This window comes from Rhinatrema bivittatum, chromosome 13, assembly GCF_901001135.1.
Source record: "Rhinatrema bivittatum chromosome 13, aRhiBiv1.1, whole genome shotgun sequence".
Lineage (NCBI taxonomy): Eukaryota > Metazoa > Chordata > Amphibia > Gymnophiona > Rhinatrematidae > Rhinatrema > Rhinatrema bivittatum.
The window spans coordinates 987,246-1,007,702 of NC_042627.1; the positions used below are offsets into that span (position 1 = coordinate 987,246).

The 20,457-nt window shown below is 46.5% G+C and overlaps 1 protein-coding gene across 2 annotated transcripts in view; it reads right to left on the reverse strand.

Annotated features, from left to right (window-relative positions):
- Window positions 1-4,566: 4,566 nt before the first annotated feature.
- LPXN (leupaxin) overlaps window positions 4,567-20,457 on the reverse strand; it is a 57,435-nt gene continuing 41,544 nt past the window's right edge. For both annotated transcript variants that reach the window (XM_029575671.1, XM_029575669.1), the window contains 2 exons: window positions 9,518-9,666; window positions 4,567-5,141 (listed from right to left, as the gene is read on the reverse strand). In XM_029575671.1, coding sequence (XP_029431531.1) covers window positions 4,875-5,141; window positions 9,518-9,666 — 416 coding nt within the window. In that variant the 3' untranslated portion in view covers window positions 4,567-4,874. The remainder of the gene's footprint in view (window positions 5,142-9,517; window positions 9,667-20,457) is intronic.

Below are 20,457 nucleotides of genomic sequence, written 5' to 3' on the forward strand. Positions count from 1 at the left end.
TGTCACAATTCTCTGGACTGCAAAAGTTATCAGCCCTAAACCTGGAACACCCACTTCAGAAGATTTCTCTTCAAAATGTCTGAGAAAAATTGAGGGCATCAGAGCAGAATTCTCTGCAGGTAATTGTATCTCCCTCTCTGCTACGTCACCTTCTTCCGAATCTTCATCATTAAGCTCTACAGTTTCTGCCAACAACTTCTGTGCTTTCAATAAAATCTACCCAAATTGTTTGCCTTTGTTGTTCAAAGAAATGAAACTGACTTTTCCAAGTTTAGTTTAGTTTCCAAGCATCTTACTAACCTGGAACTTCATGTTTTCCCATATTATTATTATTATTAATACCGGCCTCACACAGGGCTCCCTGCCACCTGAACTGAAGCCTATGCAATTCTGCCAAAGTCCAGTCCACACCCATCCATTCCTGATTATTATACACCCATTTCAAACTTACCTTTGCTTTTAAGGTTATCCAGAGGGTACTTTATTTACAATTGTTTGCATTTCTTGGGAAAAAACTGCTACTACACCCTAGAAAATCTGAACACAAGGGGCCGGATTTTATAAAATTGCGCGAGGGCGTACTTTTGTTCGCGCACCAGACATAGATAATAGTAATGTTTCTGTACTGCAGTTCTTTCTAAATCCAAATTGGTGTCTAACTAGGTCTCTGCCCAAATCTCATCTGTTCCTGACATCTATAGATTTCTCTGATACAGACGGACGTCCCAGCTCGCTATTTCAGGGTATTTCATGGCATCATCTCCTTACCCCATGCTCCCTGCCCTTCTGAGGGCAGGGAGCATGGGGTAAGGAATGGTGCTCTCCACTCATTGAATGGAAGGCTCCCTCTCTCTGAAACCCACACTCAAGCATCCCCCCACTCCCCCTCTTACCAACCAAGCTGTCTCTCACCTCCCCCACATCCCCTCCCCTCTCTGACACACATTCTCTCTCACCGGCATCCCACCCCCCATGCTCTCTCTCACCCCCCCCTCCCCTCTCTGACACACATTCTCTCTCACCGGCATCCCACCCCCCATGCTCTCTCTCACCCTCCCCTCCCCTCTCTGAACACACATTCTCTCTCACCGGCATCCCACCCCCCCATGCTCTCTCTCACCCCCCCCTCCCCTCTCTGACACACATTCTCTCTCACCGGCATCCCACCCCCCATGCTCTCTCTCACCCTCCCCTCCCCTCTCTGACACACATTCTCTCTCACCGGCATCCCCACCCCCCATGCTCTCTCTCACCCTCCCCTCCCCTCTCTGACACACATTCTCTCTCACCGGCATCCCACCCCCCATGCTCTCTCTCACCCCCCCTCCCCTCTCTGACACACATTCTCTCTCACCGGCATCCCACCCCCCATGCTCTCTCTCACCCCCCCCCTCCCCTCTCTGACACACATTCTCTCTCACCGGCATCCCACCCCCCCCCCCATGCTCTCTCTCACCCTCCCCTCCACTCTCTGACACACATTCTCTCTCACCGGCATCCCACCCCCCCCCCATGCTCTCTCTCACCCTCCCCTCCACTCTCTGACACACATTCTCTCTCACCGGCGTGCTGCGGGACGCGCTCCGTTTGCGGTGAAGATGAAGGCCTGGCGTGTTGTTTGTTGCGAAAAGGGAAGGCCCCTGTGTGCCACAAATGGCGTGCAGGACCTTCATCTTCACCACGAATGGAGCGTGTGCCGTGGGACATGCTCCGTTCGTGGCATGCCGGGGTCTCCTCTGCTAATTTCTGCACAGAATTTGGCAATGCTGCGCAGGGGGGAATTCTGCGCAAATTCTGCGTTCCGCAGTAGCGCAGAATTCCCCCAGGAGTAATAGTGTTACACAAAAAGCCTCACACTGAAGTATTACAACAAGGGGTCTATATGATAATCACTTAATGGTCTCTAAATTAAATAGTTCCCCATATTACTTCATATTTATGTAAGCTACGTTGTTTAATAACTGTTAATTTACACATCCTGCATATCCGTTCTAAGCGCTGTGCTACTGCCTTAATTCTAGGGGCATTTATTTGATTCCAGCAAAAGGCAACTTCACAATGAGCAGTTAGCATAATTTGCTGTCCCAGCATCTGCTTGATCTTCTAAGATTTTTATATCTGGAATATTCAAAAGCAAAGGCTTTGGAGTTAAGGTTACTGACTTTTTTTTTTTTTTTACTATACAATGATCAAGGAGGACACTTATTTCCAAAAGGTTTTAAGGATTCCACACTCCCACCAGATATGAAGAAACATAATCAGCCTATCAAACATTTATCATCAATTCTTGGATGCATTCGGTGTAATTTGTACGGCATGAGGTTCCATCGGAAGCCTGTTCTTTTTAACATATCTGTCACTGCATGCTAGGGATGTGCAGAAGGAAAAAAATTAGTTCCGATTCGGTTTTCATTTCACCAGGATCCAAATTCGTGCATTAGATTCATAGGGGGAAAAACCAATTCGCTGATTAGTTTTATTCGTTTTCCATTTTCCCATTAAAGTCAATGGGGGGAAATATTTGCAGCCTATTTTTGGCTGCAAAATTGGGGTTTTCTTATCAATTCTGATGAAGCTTCTGGGGAGTAATCATCAGAACGAGAAAAGAGCTCCAAGGTACTTAGAGTGTGGCAAAGTGGCACCAAAGTGGCATGAATAGCCTAAGGCACTGTCAAGGGGCAAAGGGGCACCAGGAGTGGCAAGAAGAGTGCTTTAACAGAGGAGCAAATCAGCAGCGAGATGTCAAAAACACACCACAGCTTCAAAAGAGAGCACCGATAACAGCTGCATGAACCCTCGAGGCAGCACAACAGGCAAAACGGCAAGACAAGTGGCATCAACATCCTACAGCACAATGAAGGGGGAACATAGCAAGCAGACTAGCACCAACACACTGAGGAGCCATGAGAGTGGCAAGAACACCACAAGGAGTTAAGTGAGTCATCAAGGCAGAGTGGCAGAAAGCTGATAGGGGCAAGACAGGCTGGCAGAGCAGAGGTAGTCTGGTCCCTGTGGTTTTGATAGGAGCAAGACAGGCTGGCCCCGGGGAGAGTTCCCTTTCCTTTGCACAGGAAAGGGCTCCCTAGAATGGGTTCACCCCTACAGTGGGGGGTTTCCGTTGGCGTCTAGTGAGCTCTTGCTGGTCTTTTAAAATCTGGTGGACGCACCTTAAGCACGTGGCATGCCATGCACTTTCTTTGCGGGGGTGGTCCGGGGATGGTGGCTTTACTCAGAGCTAGTCTCTGTCGCTGCCACTGAAAGAAGTTGCTAGCAGTGGCATTTTTCTGCTTATTTTACCCCCTGGGGTAGGTTGCAAGCAGGTTTTAGGTGTTGTGGGTGGGAGATATATTCAATTGCTAGCTACTTTGATAGACGTTTCCATTGAAAAAGATATTTCTTCGTTTTTGCTGCTGTGCCAAGCAAGCCATCTTTTTATTTAACTGCAGATTTTTTTTATTGAACTCAGACTGTCTCTTTGTGCTCTTTTAAGCCAAGAAGACAGTGCACTCACTGGGCATCAGTGGGCACAGGGCAGTTTTGCAGCCTCACATATATTGGGACAGCAGTGCTCTCTGAAGCCAAATTCCCAGTGGGCCTCTTTTGTAGTTACAAGCTTGGTGTGTGTACATACAGCAGTCCCAGTAGGTGTACATCCAGGCACTGCCTCGTGGGAGACAGCAGTGCTCTTGGAAGCCAAATCCCCAGTGGGCCTCTTTTGGAAATAATTCTTTTAATTGAATTCTCTAGTAGGCAGTGACATTAAATCCATAATGTCAGGGAAAGCTAGACGTGTTCAAGTGATTGGGACTGGCAGAGGAGGCACTTCACAAGGCAGTGCCAGTCCCCCATTAAAGTTAAAAAGGGACTTGTTCCAATCTAAAATCTTTGGAGGGGCAGGCAGTTTCATCTGGAAAAAAATGAAATTTAAAGATAATAGAAAGACTAGGGTGCACTCCATGAAGTTAGCATGGGGCACATTTAAAACTAATCGGAGAAAGTTCTTTTTCACTCAACGCACAATTAAACTCTGGAAATTGTTGCCAGGGAATGTGGTTAGTGCAGTTAGTGTAGCTGTGTTTAAATAAGGATTGGATAAGTTCTTGGAGGAGAAGTCCACTACCTACTATTAATTAAGTTGACTTAGAAAATAGCCACTGCTATTACTAGCAACGGCAACATGGAATAGACTTAGTTTTTGGGTACTTGCCAGGTTCTGATGGCCTGGATTGGCCACTGTTGGAAACAGGATGCTGGGCTTGATGGACCCTTGGTCTGACCCAGTATGGTATGTTCTTATGTTCTTATAGCTTAATAGTACATCAGATATAAGTGCAAATAAGTCTTTGCTGGTCAAATTTCACAAGTATAATTTGTATTCTCAATACGGCAAGGTTACATAGCAATTCCCCCTAACACGGACCGTGTTTCGCCCGTCCGGCTGCTTCAGGGGCTCCTGCATAAAATTTAAGACTGTTTGAAAATTCACAGCGATACTTGAATTCTTGACAAAAAAGACAAAAGTCCAAAGACAACATGCTGAGAATCTAGTCAGTCTTTTTTTTCCCTCCAAATACTTTTTATTGATGTATAACAAAAACATATTACAATGTTATGTCAAGCACAGACAAACACTAGGTACAATGATAATGCAACAGTTAAAAACCATCCAGTAGATATGGTCAGTCATATCAAATCCTGATCCAGTTTTGATGAAATTGGGTAAGCAGAAAGCAGCTGACAGCCCAATCCTCCCTGGAAAATTTCAGAAAAAATGGTGCATTTTTGTAAAAGAAATAAAGGAAAATAGAGATTAAGGGAGAAATGGTGGGATAATCCGAGTAATGGTGGCTAAGAAACAGATGCTGGGAGCCGACTCAGACAAACAATTGGCTGTAACAGGCATGGCAGTACGGTTTGTCACTCTGCTCCCGGAAGATGCCCTGAGTGAGTTGCTTAAGGCAGAAGGCACACACGAAGTGTTCAGGGTGGAAGCGCCTACCCATGGCACTCACACAGCGCCCTGTGATGGGCTTCTGGCAGCCACAGCAGATGGAGCCCTGCCGGCGGTGGTAGTCCAGCTCACAGTACGGGCGGCCATTCAGTTCAAAGAAAGAGCACTGTGAGAAGGTGCAGGAGCAGTCCTGAAAGAGAATGGGGAGGGTATAAAAGAACAATAGTACCACCACCCGAAACAGAGCAACCAGAGAGAGGAGGAGAATAGAAGAAGACACAGCATCGTCCACAGCAACAGTCATAAGCCAGAAAGAGAGAAAGGGAGGATAGCGAAGTTGCTTACCTGTAACAGCTGTTCTCCTAGGACAGCAGGATGTTAGTCCTCACATGTAAGTGACGTCATCCGGCACAGAAAACGTATGTCGGAGTTTCTAGAAACTTTGACTAACACACTGAGCATGCCCAGCATGGCACTCTCCACACATTCACGTGGGGTCTCTCTTCAGCCTCTTAAGTAGATAACAAACCAGGAGAATCCAACTTTGCGGGGTGGCGGATGGGTTTCCTGAGGACTAACATCCTACTGTCCTAGGAGAACACCTGTTACAGGTAAGCAACTTCGCTTTCTCCTAGGATAAGCAGGATGGTAGTCCTCACATGTGGGTGAATTCCTAGCTACAGGCTGGACCGAGAGCAATGGGACCAACAGGCAGCAAATTAGGTGCCAATGGCCACAACAAAGGTGCTGTTGGTAACATCGGGAACAGCCTGACCCCAAAATAGGGCCACAGGTAGGGAGAGTTGGATTCACAGCTGAAAAAGATTTTTGAGGACAGACTGGCCAAATCTGCTATTGCATACCCAGATTGCCCTCAGCTCTAAGAAGTTTATTTGACACCGAGTTTCTTGAGCCTGGGTGTAGAGGTCCTCTATATGAGCACCCCAAGCCCAGGTGGGACACATCTGTGGTAAGCACAACCTGGTGTGGGGGAGCCTGAGAAAGATAAGCTGCACTGGAGAAAGTGCAGAGAAAGACGACCAAAATGATAAGGGGCATGGAACGGCTTCCCTATGAGGAAAGGCTAAAGAAATTAGGGCTTTTCAGTTTGGAGAAAAGATGACTGGGGGGGGGGGGGGGAATATGATAGAAGTCTACAAAATCATGAAAGGACTTGAACAAGTTAATGTAAATCAGTTATTTACTCTCTCAGATAGAAAGACCAGGGGGCATTCCATGAAGTTAGCAAGTAGCTCATTTAAAACAAATTGAAGAAAATTCTTTTTCACTCAGCGCATAGTTAAGCTCTGGAACTCATTGCCAGAGGATGTGGTTACAGCAGTTAGTGTAACTGGGTTTTGAAATGGTTTGGATACTTTCCTAGAGGATAAATAAATCCATACACTGCTATGATAGTAATTAATAAGCAATAGTTGTGATCTATCTAATGTTTGGGTACTTGTCAGGTACTTGTGACTTGGATTGGCCACTCTTGGAAACAGGATACTGGGCTTGATGGACCCTTGGACTGACCCGGTATGGCATGTTCTTGTGTTCTTATGTTCTATGATGCCCTGAGAGAGGGGGAAACCTGGATGCGGAATGAAGACCCTGGGTGGCCTGATGCCATTGGGAGCGTAGAGTTGACTGGGCTGGAAGCATATGCAGGCGGGCAAATGGGGTAGCATGGACTGTCATGCCCATATGCCCCAGGAGCTGCAGCATACACTGTGCAGAGACCTGCCAACGGTGCTGGACCTTCCCCGCCAGGGATAGCAGTGAGTGCGTCCTGAGGCGGGGCAAAAAGGCTTTCGTTTGTTCCGCGTCTAACACAGCTCCTATGAAATCCAGCCGTGATGATGGAGAGAGATTGGATTTCGGGTAGTTGATTAGAAGCCCCAGGTATTCCAACACCCGAATGGTCCATGAAGGGGCCGCACTGCCCTCACGTGCATGGCACTCTCGATCAGCCAATTGTCCAGGTATGGAAGGACCTGGATTCCCAGCTGGTGCAGATAAGCACCACCACGGCCAGGCAATGCATGAAGCCCGGGACGCAGAGGCCAGGCCAAACGGGAGCATGCGGTACTGAAAATGTTGTTAGCCTTCCACAAAGCAAAGATACCTCCTGTGACTGGGGAGCATCTCGAGGTGGGGATTCGCTTCTTTTAGGTCGAGGAAGCAAAGCCTGCCTCCCCTTTTTAAGAGGGGAGTCAATGTGCCCAAGGATCCCATCTTGAACCATTTTTTTTTGAGAAATGTGTTCTTGGCTTGCAAATCGAGAATGGGACGAAGGCCTCCTGTTTTCTTTGGAATTAGGAAAATAATGGGCGTAAAACCCCTGCAGCTCCCGAGGGACAAGTTCTACTGCTCTGGCTGCACTTCTGGATGCGAGACCGGGGCCCCACTGCACAATCTGGAGGAGCGGCAGAGCGGTGCAACGCCGGCGGTGAGTGTTTACACTAAACGTCTGGGAAGACAGTCGCCATCACAGACGATCCTGCCTAACAGCCCGAGAGGTCAGATACGGATCCTCCAGTTGATGCCACGTTGCCACTGATCCTGCCTAGGCCTGGGAGAAAACCTACTAAGGATCAATGTACTGGGTTGAACTAAGATCACACACTAATAAACTCCCCAGTGTGTCTAGACTATATCTCAATTGATATTGCATCAAGCAACATCGGACACTGAAACACAAAAGAGACATCTTCAAGCTAAGTATTTTTAATCTGGCGGCATTTAAGACACAAGATGCAGTCTGGCACAAGATAAATAATATGAAAAACGTATAGCATAAAAGAACAATTTTTATTGTCAGAGCTTTCACCATAATATATATATTAAAAAATTAAAAAATAGGGTGGACGCGGAGAAAATTTCAGTCAGGCAGGACCAGAAAAACAAACTTTTTGTGTTGCGGGCTAAGAGACTACTGGCTGAGGAGAAACAAAATATATAAAAAATATTACTAAAGACTGCAGGTCTGCATCTGTAGCACCCGCTGGAGTCAGAGAAATACTGAGGGACTGCAGGTGGCGCTCTCCTTATGTAGCAGTGCCCAAAGTTCTAATTGTTCTCTGACTCCACCTGCTGGTAGGGATACACAACCCACGTATGGATATGTTCAGGAAATATGGAGTTAGTTGACAACGCTAAGTAACATCCACAATGCTAGATGCAGCCCAAAGAGAAGAAGTCACAACATGTATTCCCCCAGACACTGCCCAGAGAGGAAGAAAGGATCCAAAAGCAGTCCCAGCGGCATCCACATCCCCAGGCACAATTCAGAGAGAGAGAGAGAGGTAGCATCAGAGAGCAGTCACAATACCATCTACACTCCGAGATATAACTCAGAGAGAGAGATTGCAAGAGAGAGCAGTCACAATGCCATCTACACTCCGAGATATAACTCCGAGAGAGAGATTGCATCAGAGAGCAGTCTCAATACCATCTACCCCCCATACAGAGTCCAGAGTGAATGAGGAAGAGGATCAGAGAGCAGTCACAATGCCATCTACACTCCGAGATATAACTCCGAGAGAGAGAGATTGCATCAGAGAGCAGTCACAATACCATCTACACTCCGAGATATAACTCAGAGAGAGAGAGGTAGCATCAGAGAGCAGTCACAAAAATACCATCTACACTTCGAGATATAACTCAGAGAGAGAGAGGTAGCATCAGAGAACAGTCTCAATACCATCTACACCCCATACAGAGTCCAGAGTGAATGAGGAAGAGGATCAGAGAGCAGTCACTGAACCATCCATACCCCCTATACACAGCCCAGAGAGAGGGAAGATCAACGAGCAGTTATAGAAAAATCTACACCTTCAGAAAGAGAGCGCGGGCATGGGATCAGCGAGCACTCACACCATTATCCACAACCTGGAGAGAGAGGGAAGATCAGAGAGCGGTTATAGAAATATCGACACCTCCAGACACAGAAAGACAGAGAGAGTAACAGGAGAGATCAGAGAGCAGTCACACCATCATCTACAAACCTAGACACAGCCCAGATAGAGAGAGAGAGAGAATCAGAGTGCAGTCACAGCACCATTCACAACCCCAGAGACCGTCCATAGAGAGATGGTGGAGGTCAATGACAAGGTCCTTCTTTCTAAACCCATAATCAGAGCTGGAAAAGTCCTGGGCAGCAGGTCATCCTGATGCATACAAGCTGGGGCCTAGTCCTGCCTCTGTCCTGAGCTGATAAGGTGACCTTGTGCTTGGGCCCACAGTGGAGAAGCCACTGCAAGTGCTGCCCTCTACTACCAGGCTGCAGGAGAGAAAGAGCAGAATAGAGGAAGAGAGAATATTGGAGGAGAAAAGCTGAAGGGGTTAAGAAAGAAAATACAAGTACACAATTCAAAAAAAAATCAAACAAGAACCCCAAATATATATAAATATATATACACACACACACACACACACACACACACATATATACATACATACAATACTTTTACCTGGCTCCTAAAAATTCTGCTTTGCAGCTAAGTTATTTTTTACAAACATTTTTCTAAGAATCGCTTTCTGTTGCTCATGGATAGAAATACTGACCCCACACACAAAGCACTCGGGGTGCCAGAATGCATTCAGGGCAGAGAAATAATTGTTCAGCAGTGGTTGGTCACAGCCTGCACACCGAGGAGAGAAGATGTTGATGAAATCCTTCTGGCAGAAGGGTTTTCCATTCCTCTCATAGAATCCTGCAGAGATAGGGAGGTAGAAGCGTTAATTTAGGAACATCACAAAAATGGTGCTCTAATACCCAACCTGTCTTCCTATTCCCACCGTGCACGTTCATCTCTCTAATCCCACTCCCCACACCCTGTGACATTTTCCCTCATCCCTGTCTCTCTTACCTTACCATCCACATCCTCTTGTGTTATCCCCACTTCCGACAGTCCCTCCTCCCCATCTTCTTAATCCCACTCCACACTCTTGCCTTCTCTCCCTAATCTTCCACTTTATTTATTTATTTTTATTTAATTCTTTTTCTATACCGACGTTCATGACAATTCATATCACGTCGGTTTACATCAAACATGGGTGAAGTACATCGAACAGGGGGTAATAACTTGGCCAGTAAAATGGGTAATGAGCCTGCTGAGACAACCTTGGAATGGGTAATAACAAGTGAATAACGAGGGTAAAACGTGAGCGAGATTCATAGGAACAAGGGATAAAACACGGGATAAAACACTTTATCTCCTCATTCCCTATGAGCATAGAAAATTACATAATGAAGGATAGCAATGGTCTGTTTATTGAGTCCAGCATAGCCTCCAACAGTGGCCAACTCAGGGTTCTTGGAAGAAGTACCCAACAGATCCTAATGAAGAAATCCATTCCCTTTTGTTCACTACCAGAGATTGTGTATCCCAAGCCTACTTGGTTACTAGTTATTAATATATCTGACCTCCAGAGACTAGACCTAACCTTTTGAAAATCCAACTAAAAAAATGATCTTGATCACATCCTCTGGGAACAAATTCCACAGCTTAATTATGCGTTGACTGAAAAAGTATTTTCTTAAATTAGTTTCATGGCATGCCCCCTATTCCTAGTACTATATGAAAGGGTAAAGAGCTCTTCATTATTATCCTGTCCCACATTACTTATGATTTTTATAAATCACTATTATATCCTCTCTCAGTCTTCTCTTCTTCAAGCTGAAAAGGCCTAACCTGATAAGCTTTTTGTATTAAGGGAACCATTTCATGTCCTTTATCATTTTTATTGCCCTCTCTGTACCTTTTGTAGTTCTGCTATATCTTTCTTGAAATGGAGCGACCAGAACTGCACACAATACTCAAGAACTGGTCATATCATGGATCCATACAGAGGCATTATGATTTCTCAGTATTACTCTTTCTTTCTTTGTGAATAATTCCTGACATTCTTTTCCTCCTGTATCTTTACTTTAACTTTGTTTTTCCTTTCTACCTCTCTCCTCATTACTACCCCTCTCTACTTCCTATCACCTGAAACTCATTGCCCCAAATACGCTCCACTGCAAACTCGCATACCACCCTAGCCTGTGGAGGAATAGCCTAATGGTTAGAGCAATAGGCAAAGAACAATTTAAGTCAGACTTCAAAGTATATTTCCTTGTGTCCCTGGGCAAGTCACTTCTGTAGCAGGGAACCTGTTTCAGAACCTTTCTGGCTCTGGTCTGAGCATTCCTCAACCTTAAGAGCTCAATAGTCGATATCATTATGAATATTCATAGTCTAGATCAGTGAACTGTACTGGGTCTATGTTGTTGGCAGAACCACTCTGGAAGATAGCCTATTGCAGATGCAGCCAGCTGGGTGCACAGCTTATTCCAATGCATGCGTAGCTCATGTCCAGTTATGATCCCAGCTTGTCTAAAAGGGTCATCTTGCAACTACAATGTGGGCATCTCTTGATGCTGGCTCAATTTTGTGCCATGGTTAGAAAAACAGACACAATGAAATTAAAAGTCAAAGTTTTGAAAATTATGCATACCAAAGGCATTCAATCAAGTCTTAGTGTCAAGGGCATACATTGAAAGAGTCATAAAACCTGATTACTACGCTAATAGTAATCGAATGAGAAAATAATCAAACTGCTTGAAGAGGCCAGAACAATAAGAAAAAGTAAAAAATTACTTGTGTCTGAAATTCATCCGAGAATCCCCAGCACAACCAAGATTGAGTGGGAATCTTTTAAGGCTTTTCCTTAGCTTTTGGGAAACACTACATGTATCTGTAAATATAAATAAATATATAAAAAAAATAAATTTGTCTGCCGGGACAGGAGGGGGTGCTTATTTTACAGAGATTCTGTGCCTTTGCTGACATCACCCAGTTGTGTAGCATTCTTATCCTGCTTGTCCTGGAGAATTTTGCATTTTCATTTACCCAAGATAGCAGAATACAAAGGTGAAAGACAACTAACCCTGTCCTGGACAAAAAATGGTATCCTGCAAGCAGTGCATCCTTAGAAGTGTGGACAGGAATAACTGGCAAACTGGATGGACCATTAGTTCTTTTTCTGCTATGATCTTTATTAAAATTTATTGATCACTAAACCCAATGACACTAAGGGGATCATTTTCCAAATGGCTCGCACGCGATAAGGGACGTTTTGCTCGTGAAAAGTCCCTTATTGCATGCGATACCAGGATGGGGGTGGAGTCGGCCTCGGAAGAGGAGGAGTCGGGGCCAATTCCACGAAGACGCTGCGGACGGCGAAAAGGGAGGTGCCTTTTCACGTCCGCGTTCGCTTCCAATAGCTACACCTTCTATGGAGGCGCTATTGGGTGTGAAACTGGCAGCGATCGCACCGCGGCAGTGCAATCGCTGCTGGCTAGCGCAGGACCGCCCCCCGTTTCGGTCCCACGCCCCTCATTACCTAAAGTATCGCAGGCCTGCGATACTTTAGAAAATGAGGTCCTAAGTGATGTAATTATTACATGCACAATAAAATTAACATGATGAATACATTACTACCAATACAAAACATCTAGACATTATAGAAATTATTATAAGTATTCCTGAATATGCAAAATGGGGATCTCCTGAAATGCTTACCTATTCCAATCAGGAAGAAGCTATCTTAAATAGATGTGTCTATAGTAAAGTTTTAAAGGTTTTTGGACATGTTGCTAAGTGAAAAGCCTAAGGAAAAGAACTGGTGCTGCGACAGAAAAGGCGCAATCACACCTGTTTGACTGAAGGGACGTCAGGTAAGCCTCTTTGAGATGATCTCTCGGGAATCCAAGATGGCGATCTAGCACTTCATGGTTGAGCCCGCTATTTTCCTGCTCTCTTATTTTCTTGCTACTATGCCTCATTCCAGCTGTAAACAGTGGGCTAAGGAGAGGGATCTCTCAGCTGCCCCCCCCCCCCCCCCCGAGAGCCCTGTTATTGTCCATTGGATGCTCACATGCAGCGAGGGGGCTCACGCTCTGGGAGTTGGATCGTTCTAAGCTGTTAGAGAGGAAAAGGAACTTTATTCCTTCCTAGATTCACCAACATCTCTGTCCCTGGTTGAAAGGACAGCCCATTAATCCAGCTGTGGCGAGAATGCTTACACCATGACTGGATACAGCTCGTGATGATGATGCCAATTTTGCCGAGACCATGGCATTGGTTGGGATCACCTCAGTGCTGGATAATGGCACTGCCACGTTACAGGGGGAACGTCTGGTGGAGAATCTTGGCAGCAATGTGAATATGTACATTTCTCTTGAAGTAATTTTGTGTAATCCTCTTGAAATGGTAAGACCTGCCATTTTTACTCTTGAGATGATCTGGGAAGCTATTTTGAACCTGAACAATAACATTACTACTTAGCTAAATCCTTCGGTGGATAGACTTAATGGCCTAGATACTCTGATAGAAACAATGGAATCAGAGAAAGCAGAGTTGCTTACCTGCTACAGGTGCTCCTAGGATAGCAGAATGTTGTTAGTCCATGGATGACATGATCAAATGGAGCCTGGCATGGAAAACCTATGCCCAGTATGCCACTAGCCACATGTCCATGTGGGGTCCCTCTCCAGTCTTGTTACATGGAATTCAAAAAAAATAACAAACAGAATAAACCCAACTCTCTGGGGTGGTGGGCAGGTTTTGTGAGGATTAACATCCTGTTGTCCTAGAAGAACACCTGTTACAGGTAAGCAACTCTGCTTTCTCCTAGGACAAGCAGGATGGTAGTCCTCTCACATGGATGAATCTCTAGGTACAGGCTGTTCTCGAATAGCAAGACCAACCAGCATCTAACCAGGTACCAACAAGAACAACACTGATACGGTTGGCAACAGAGGGAGACAGTCTGAACCCGAACAATGGGCCATAGGTAGGAAGAGTTGGGTTTCACAGCTGAAGGAGATTCCGGAGGACAGTCTGGCCAAAGCTCCTATCATGTCGGCCATCCTTGTTCAGACAATAGTGGGCTGCGTCGCAGCCTTGCAAATCTCAGCTATGGGGGCTGCTCTCAAGTGGGCTACTAAAGCCGCCATGGCTCTGACAGAGTGAGCCTTGACATGGTCCTCAAGCTGCAGATCTGCTTATGCATAGCAAAAAGAGATGCAATCCGCTAGCCAGTTATTTATTTATTTATTTTATTTTAACAGTTTTTTATACCGACCTTCATAGTAAATAACCATATCGGATCGGTTTACAGTTTAACAAAGGGAAAACTAGAGTAATAATTCAAGTAAACGAAAGATAACAATAGGTAGGAATAAGTCAAAGTTACAATCAACAGGATTTGCGGTCACCAAGCAGACAGGGTCTGCTTGGTGACCGCAAATCCTAATCTGTTCTTGTTAAAGGAGATTAAGAGTTGCATAGACTGCCTGTTGCCTGCTGTTCGCTGCAGGTAAAGGCTAAGGCTCTCTTGCAATCCAAGCTGTGCAGAGCCCGTTCACCCTGGTGCAAATGAGGCCTGAGAAAAATGGTGGGTAGGACGATGGACTGTTTAAGATGAAAATCCATCACCACCTTAGGCAGGAATTTTGGGTGCTTGTGCAGAACCACCCTGTTATGAAAGAACATGTATGTTGGGTACGTCACCAACGCCTGAAGCTCACTGACCCTGCGAGCTGAAGTGACTGCAACCAAAAACATGACCTTCCAGGTCAGGTACTTCAGGTCACAAGAGCACAGTGGCTTGAAAGGATCCATCATGAGCTGAGCCAACATAACATTGAGGTCCCAGGACACAGCCAGAGGCCACAGGGGAGGCTTTAACTGAAGTACACCTCACATAAAATGCCCCACTATGCGTTGTACAGAGTTGGATGAACCATCCATACCCTGGTGATAGGGACTGATAGCACTCAGGTGTACTTGGATGGAGCTGGATTTCAAGACAGTATCCGACAGATGTAGTAGGTAGTCAAGCAGTTTCGGTATGGAGCAGAAGAACAGTTAGAAACATAGAAACATAGAAATGACGGCAGAAGACGACAAATTGGTCCATCCAGTCACACTTCTTTTTTCTCATACTTATCTGTTTCTCTTGGCTCTTAGTAACCTTAGGTTCTATTTCCCTTTCACCCCCACCATTAATGTAGAGAGCAGTGATGGAGCTGCTTCCAAGTGAAATATTAAGTTTGATTAGTTGGGTAAGCGGCAGCATAGCTCTCTGCCGATGAAGCAGAGAGCAATGCTGGATATGCGTGAAGTATTAGTTTTTCTTCTCCCCTGCCGTTGAAGCAGGGAGCTATGCTGGATATGCATTGAAAGTGAAGTATGCCTTGAAAGTCACATTAACTATCATCAAATATTGAAAAGCCTAATAATTGGTAATTGAATAAGCCTAATAATTGGTAATACCTAAAAGCCCATGAACCCATCCCTGTTTTTTTTTTTTCTTTCTTTAATTTGGAGATGGCAGCCCTCCAATCCTTCCGCTCCGTGAAGGTGGAACACCAACCACTGGCCACTGGCATCCCACTCCGTGAATGCCTCTGTGGCTACTGCCGCTCCGTGCAGTGTTTTGCTGCCTCCTCTTTATACGCATCCTCTAGACCTGATGGATCCACAGTTCTAAGCTGTGATGCTCAGACACCCCATGGAAAACCTCCTCCACTTCAGTCCATAAGGTTTCCTGGTGGAAGGGTTTCTGGAAGCCATCAGGACCCGAGACACATCGTCCGACAGGTCAAGGGGCTACAGAATTAGCCTCTCAACATCCAGACCATAGGAGACAATGCCCTGAGGTTGGGATGGCGCAGCCTGCCCTGATCCTGTGAGACAAGGTCAGGGAAAGTCCCCAGACCAATCAGTTCCCGGACAGAGACATCCTGCAGGAGCGGGAACTAGACCTGCCTTGGCCAATAAAGGGCTATGAAGATCATAGTCCTGTCTCCTGTCAGAGCTTCAGAAGAGTCTTCATCACCAGGGGAAGCGGGGGTTACGCATACAGAAGGCCCTTGCCCCAATGGCAGGTGAAGGCAGACAGGGAGCAGAATTTTATCACCTTGCTGTTGCAGAAGGGGGTGAAGATATCCATGTCTGGGGTTCCACAAAGGCGGAAGATCTGATCTGCCACTTCCTTATTCAGGGACCACTCGTGGGGCCAGAAGGTTCAATTCAGCCGGTCTACCACCACATTGTCTATCCCAGCAAGGTACATGGCTTGTTTTTTCTTCATCGATCAGATACTTTCCTTCATTTGAAAGAATATTTCTGGATTTGGCAAGACAAACTCAAAAAAAGAGGAAGCATTAGAATTAGGGCATCCTGACAGTGAGGTTCCAATAATAAGAAAAGTAGCCAAGTGCCTGTAACTAAAAACTCACCTGAGCTAAAAAATTCTAACTTATCCCTATCAATTAAAAAGCAGAATGTAAATACAAACAAAAAACAAACTTTGAAATGTTTGTATGCTAATGCCAGAAGTCTAAGAAGTAAGATGGGAGAATTAGAATGTATAGCAGTGAATGATTATCAATGGGCACCCAAACAATTGTAGAAGGATCCTTACTGTACTAAATAGAACCTCAAAAATAGAACCTTCATGATAGATGTAACAACTCTTTCAAAAACTCTTAAATCCTCGTGAAACGAATGAAAAATTTTTTTTAAACTATTAATAGAACAAAAAAATTTTTTTGGAAGGAAAGGAATGTTTCATATACAAGATCATAAATCCCCAACCGGGGTAATATGACTATAAAGTGTAATCATAAACATCCCTCCTCCGACCAATGTGTGCAATGTGTGTACAAAACAATATTGCAGTCAAAACAGCTTTTTGTTAAAGAACCTTTTTTTGAAAAAATTTTTGTATGATAATCTAAAAAATTTTTTAGCTCTGAAGAAAGTGGTGCAAAAATACACTCAAGTGTTCAAATAATTCAAAGTGTTATCAAATGAACGCTCCTCGCAGCCTTGATAACTAATCCCAAACTAAGGGTATGAAACTTGAAAAGCTGCTGGTGGACGCGACCCAAGGAGGCTTAACCGGCAGTCTCTTATGGCTTACAACAAAAGCTCCTGCAACACCCCGACTTATCTGATGGTTTGATGGGTCACCGACGTAGCCACGTTTCAGGTCTGCACTGAGACCTTTCATCAGGGAGTTAATCCTCTTCCGATGTCTCGTCGGTCAGTGTTGGGCCATTGCCTGCTAGGTTCCAAGTGTAGGTCTTACGACTCTGTCCAAGGCTGAAAACGCTGTAAGCTAACGGAAGCGTCCATTTAACACTGGGGCGGATTTTCAGAGCCCTGCTCGCGTAAATCCGCCCAAAACCGGGCGGATTTACGCGAGCAGGGCCCTGCGCGCCGGGAAGCCTATTTTACATAGGCCTACCGGCGCGCGCAGAACCCCGGGACTCGCGTAAGTCCCGGGGTTTTCGGAGTGGGCGTGTCGGGAGGCGTGTCGGGGGGCGGGGCCGGAGTGCGCGGCGTTGCGGGGGCGTGTCGGCAGCGTTTTGGGGGCGGGTACGGGGGCGTGGCTACGGCCCGGGGGCCCGGCGCGCCCTCCGTACCCGCCCCCAGGTCGCGGCCCGGCGCGCAGGAGGCCCGCTGGCACGCAGGGGATTTATGCCTCCCTCCGGGAGGCGTAAATCCCCCGACAAAGGTAGGATGGGGGTTTAGACAGGGCCGGGCGGGTGGGTTAGGTAGGGGAAGGGAGGGGAAGGTGAGGGGAGGGCAAAGGAAAGTTCCCTTCTAGGCCGCTCCGATTTCGGAGCGGCCTAGGAGGGAACGGGGGTAGGCTGCGCGGCTCGGCGCGCGCAGGCTATACGAAATCGATAGCCTTGGCGCGCGCCGATCCAGGATTTTAGCCGATACGCGCGACTACGCGCATATCTACTAAAATCCAGCGTACTTTTGTTTGCGCCTGGAGCGCAAACAAAAGTAGGCTGTTCGCGCTCGTCTGAAAATCTACCCCACTTTGATAACACTTTGATAACACTTTGAATTATTTGAACACTTGAGTGTATTTTTGCACCACTTTCTACAGAGCTAAAAAATTTTTTAGATTATCATACAAAAATTTTTTCAAAAAAAAGTTCTTTAAAAAAAGCTGTTTTGACTGCAATATTGTTTTGTACACACAGGGGTAGATTTTCAGACGAGCGCGAATAGCCTACTTTTGTTTGCGCTCCAGGCGCAAACAAAAGTACGCTGGATTTTAGTAGATACGCGCGTAGTCGCGCGTATCGGCTAAAATCCTGGATCGGCGCGCGCAAGGCTATCGATTTCGTATAGCCTGCGCGCGCCGAGCCGCGCAGCCTACCCCCGTTCCCTCCTAGGCCGCTCTGAAATCGGAGCGGCCTAGAAGGGAACTTTCCTTTGCCCTCCCCTCACCTTCCCCTCCCTTCCCCTACCTAACCCACCCGCCCGGCCCTGTCTAAACCCCCATCCTACCTTTGTCGGGGGATTTACGCCTCCCGGAGGGAGGCGTAAATCCCCGCGCGCGAGCGGGACTCCTGCGCGCCGGGCTGCGACCTGGGGGTGGTTACGGAGGGCGCGGCCACGCCCCCGGGCCGTAGCCACGCCCCTGTACCCGCCCCCAAAACGCTGCCGACACGCCCCCGAAACGCGCGACGACCGGGCCCGCCCCCAGACACGCCCCCGACACGCCCCCCTCCGAGAACCCCGGGACTTACGCGAGTCCCGGGGCTCTGCGCGCGCCGGGAGGCCTATGTAAAATAGGCTTCCCGGCGCGCAGGGCCCTGCTCGCGTAAATCCGCCCGGTTTTGGGCGGATTTACGCGAGCAGGGCTCTGAAAATCCACCCCACATTGCACACATTGGTCAGAGGAGGGATGTTTATGATTACACTTTGGGGTAGATTTTCAGACGAGCGCGAACAGCCTACTTTTGTTTGCGCTCCGCGCAAACAAAAGTACGCTGGATTTTAGTAGATACGCGCGTAGTCGCGCGTATCGGCTAAAATCCTGGATCGGCGCGCGCAAGGCTATCGATTTCGTATAGCCTGCGCGCGCCGAGCCGCGCAGCCTACCCCCGTTCCCTCCTAGGCCGCTCCGAAATCGGAGCGGCCTAGAAGGGAACTTTCCTTTGCCCTCTCCTCACCTTCCCCTCCCTTCCCCTACCTAACCCACCCGCCCGGCCCTGTCTAAACCCCCATCCTACCTTTGTCGGGGGCCTCCTGCGCGCCGGGCCGCGACCTGGGGGCGGGTACGGAGGGTGCGGCCACGCCCCCGGGCCGTAGCCACGCCCCCGTACCCGCCCCCAAAATTCTGCAGACACGCCCCCGCAACGCCGCGCGCTCCGGCCCCGCCCCCGACACGCCTCCCGACACGCCCACTCCGAAAACCCCGGGACTTACGCGAGTCCCGGGGTTCTGCGCGCGCCGGTGAGCCTATGTAAAATAGGCTTCCCGGCGCGCAGGGCCCTGCTCGCGTAAATCCGCCCGGTTTTGGGCGGATTTACGCGAGCAGGGCTCTGAAAATCCGCCCCTTTATAGTCATATTACCCCGGTTGGGGATTTATGATCTTGTATATGAAACATTCCTTTCCTTCCAAAAAAATTTTTTTGTTCTATTAATAGTTTAAAAAATTTTTTTCATTCGTTTCACGAGGATTTAAGAGTTTTTGAAAGAGTTGTTACATCTATCATGAAGGTTCTATTTTTGAGGTTCTATTTAGCAGTGAATGATGACATAGACTTAATTAGCATCTCAGACATATGGTGGAAGGAGGACAACCAATGGGACAGTGCTATACCAGGGTACAAATTATATCGCAATGACAGAGAGGAGCACCCGGGAGGTGGTGTGGCACTTTATGTCCGGGATGGCATAGAGTCCAACAGGATAAACATCCTCCATGAAACTAAATGCACAATCAAATCTTTATGGGTTGAAATCCCTTGTGTGTAGGGGAAGACTATAGTGATAGGAGTATATTACAGTCTGATATACAATAAACATCAAGAGTTTCAACCACAGGTAATTTCAATCATAAGTAAATCAACATATACCTGTGTGTGTATATTTATCAAATTTTATTTAACAATTTTTGTAACAAATCATTTCTAAAAATGTTTATATCATCCGAGTACAATTAAATATAAAATTGTGTGATTTGGTTTGAATAGGTACCAATATTTGTTAATCAAGAGAGCAGTGAGTCACTCTGGCTGACTAACTGAACTTAGACTATTTGTATTATTCTTTTAAGTTTTTTCTGAGATTAGATGTATAGTGCACAGCATGTAAATGCAGCGGAATTAAATCAGCATTGTGTAGCTAAACCACGGGTTTAATCGCTTTCAAGGTACTCTTGCCATTTGATGCCTTAGTAGTTTTTATTTTATGTTTGCACTTGTGAGCTTTGTATTAAGACTTAGCAGTTTTTAAATATAATTTATGGCTTCACTTTAGAGTTTTAGTAACCTTGTTTTACAATAAGTTTAAGTCTGCATGTCAGCACTTAAAGCATTAGTTGTTTTAGAGCACTGCTTTTCTAAGTCCAGGTAGACATCTGTGTGATCCATTGTTTTAAGATACTTTGTTTCAGTGAGTGGTTGTAATTTGTTACA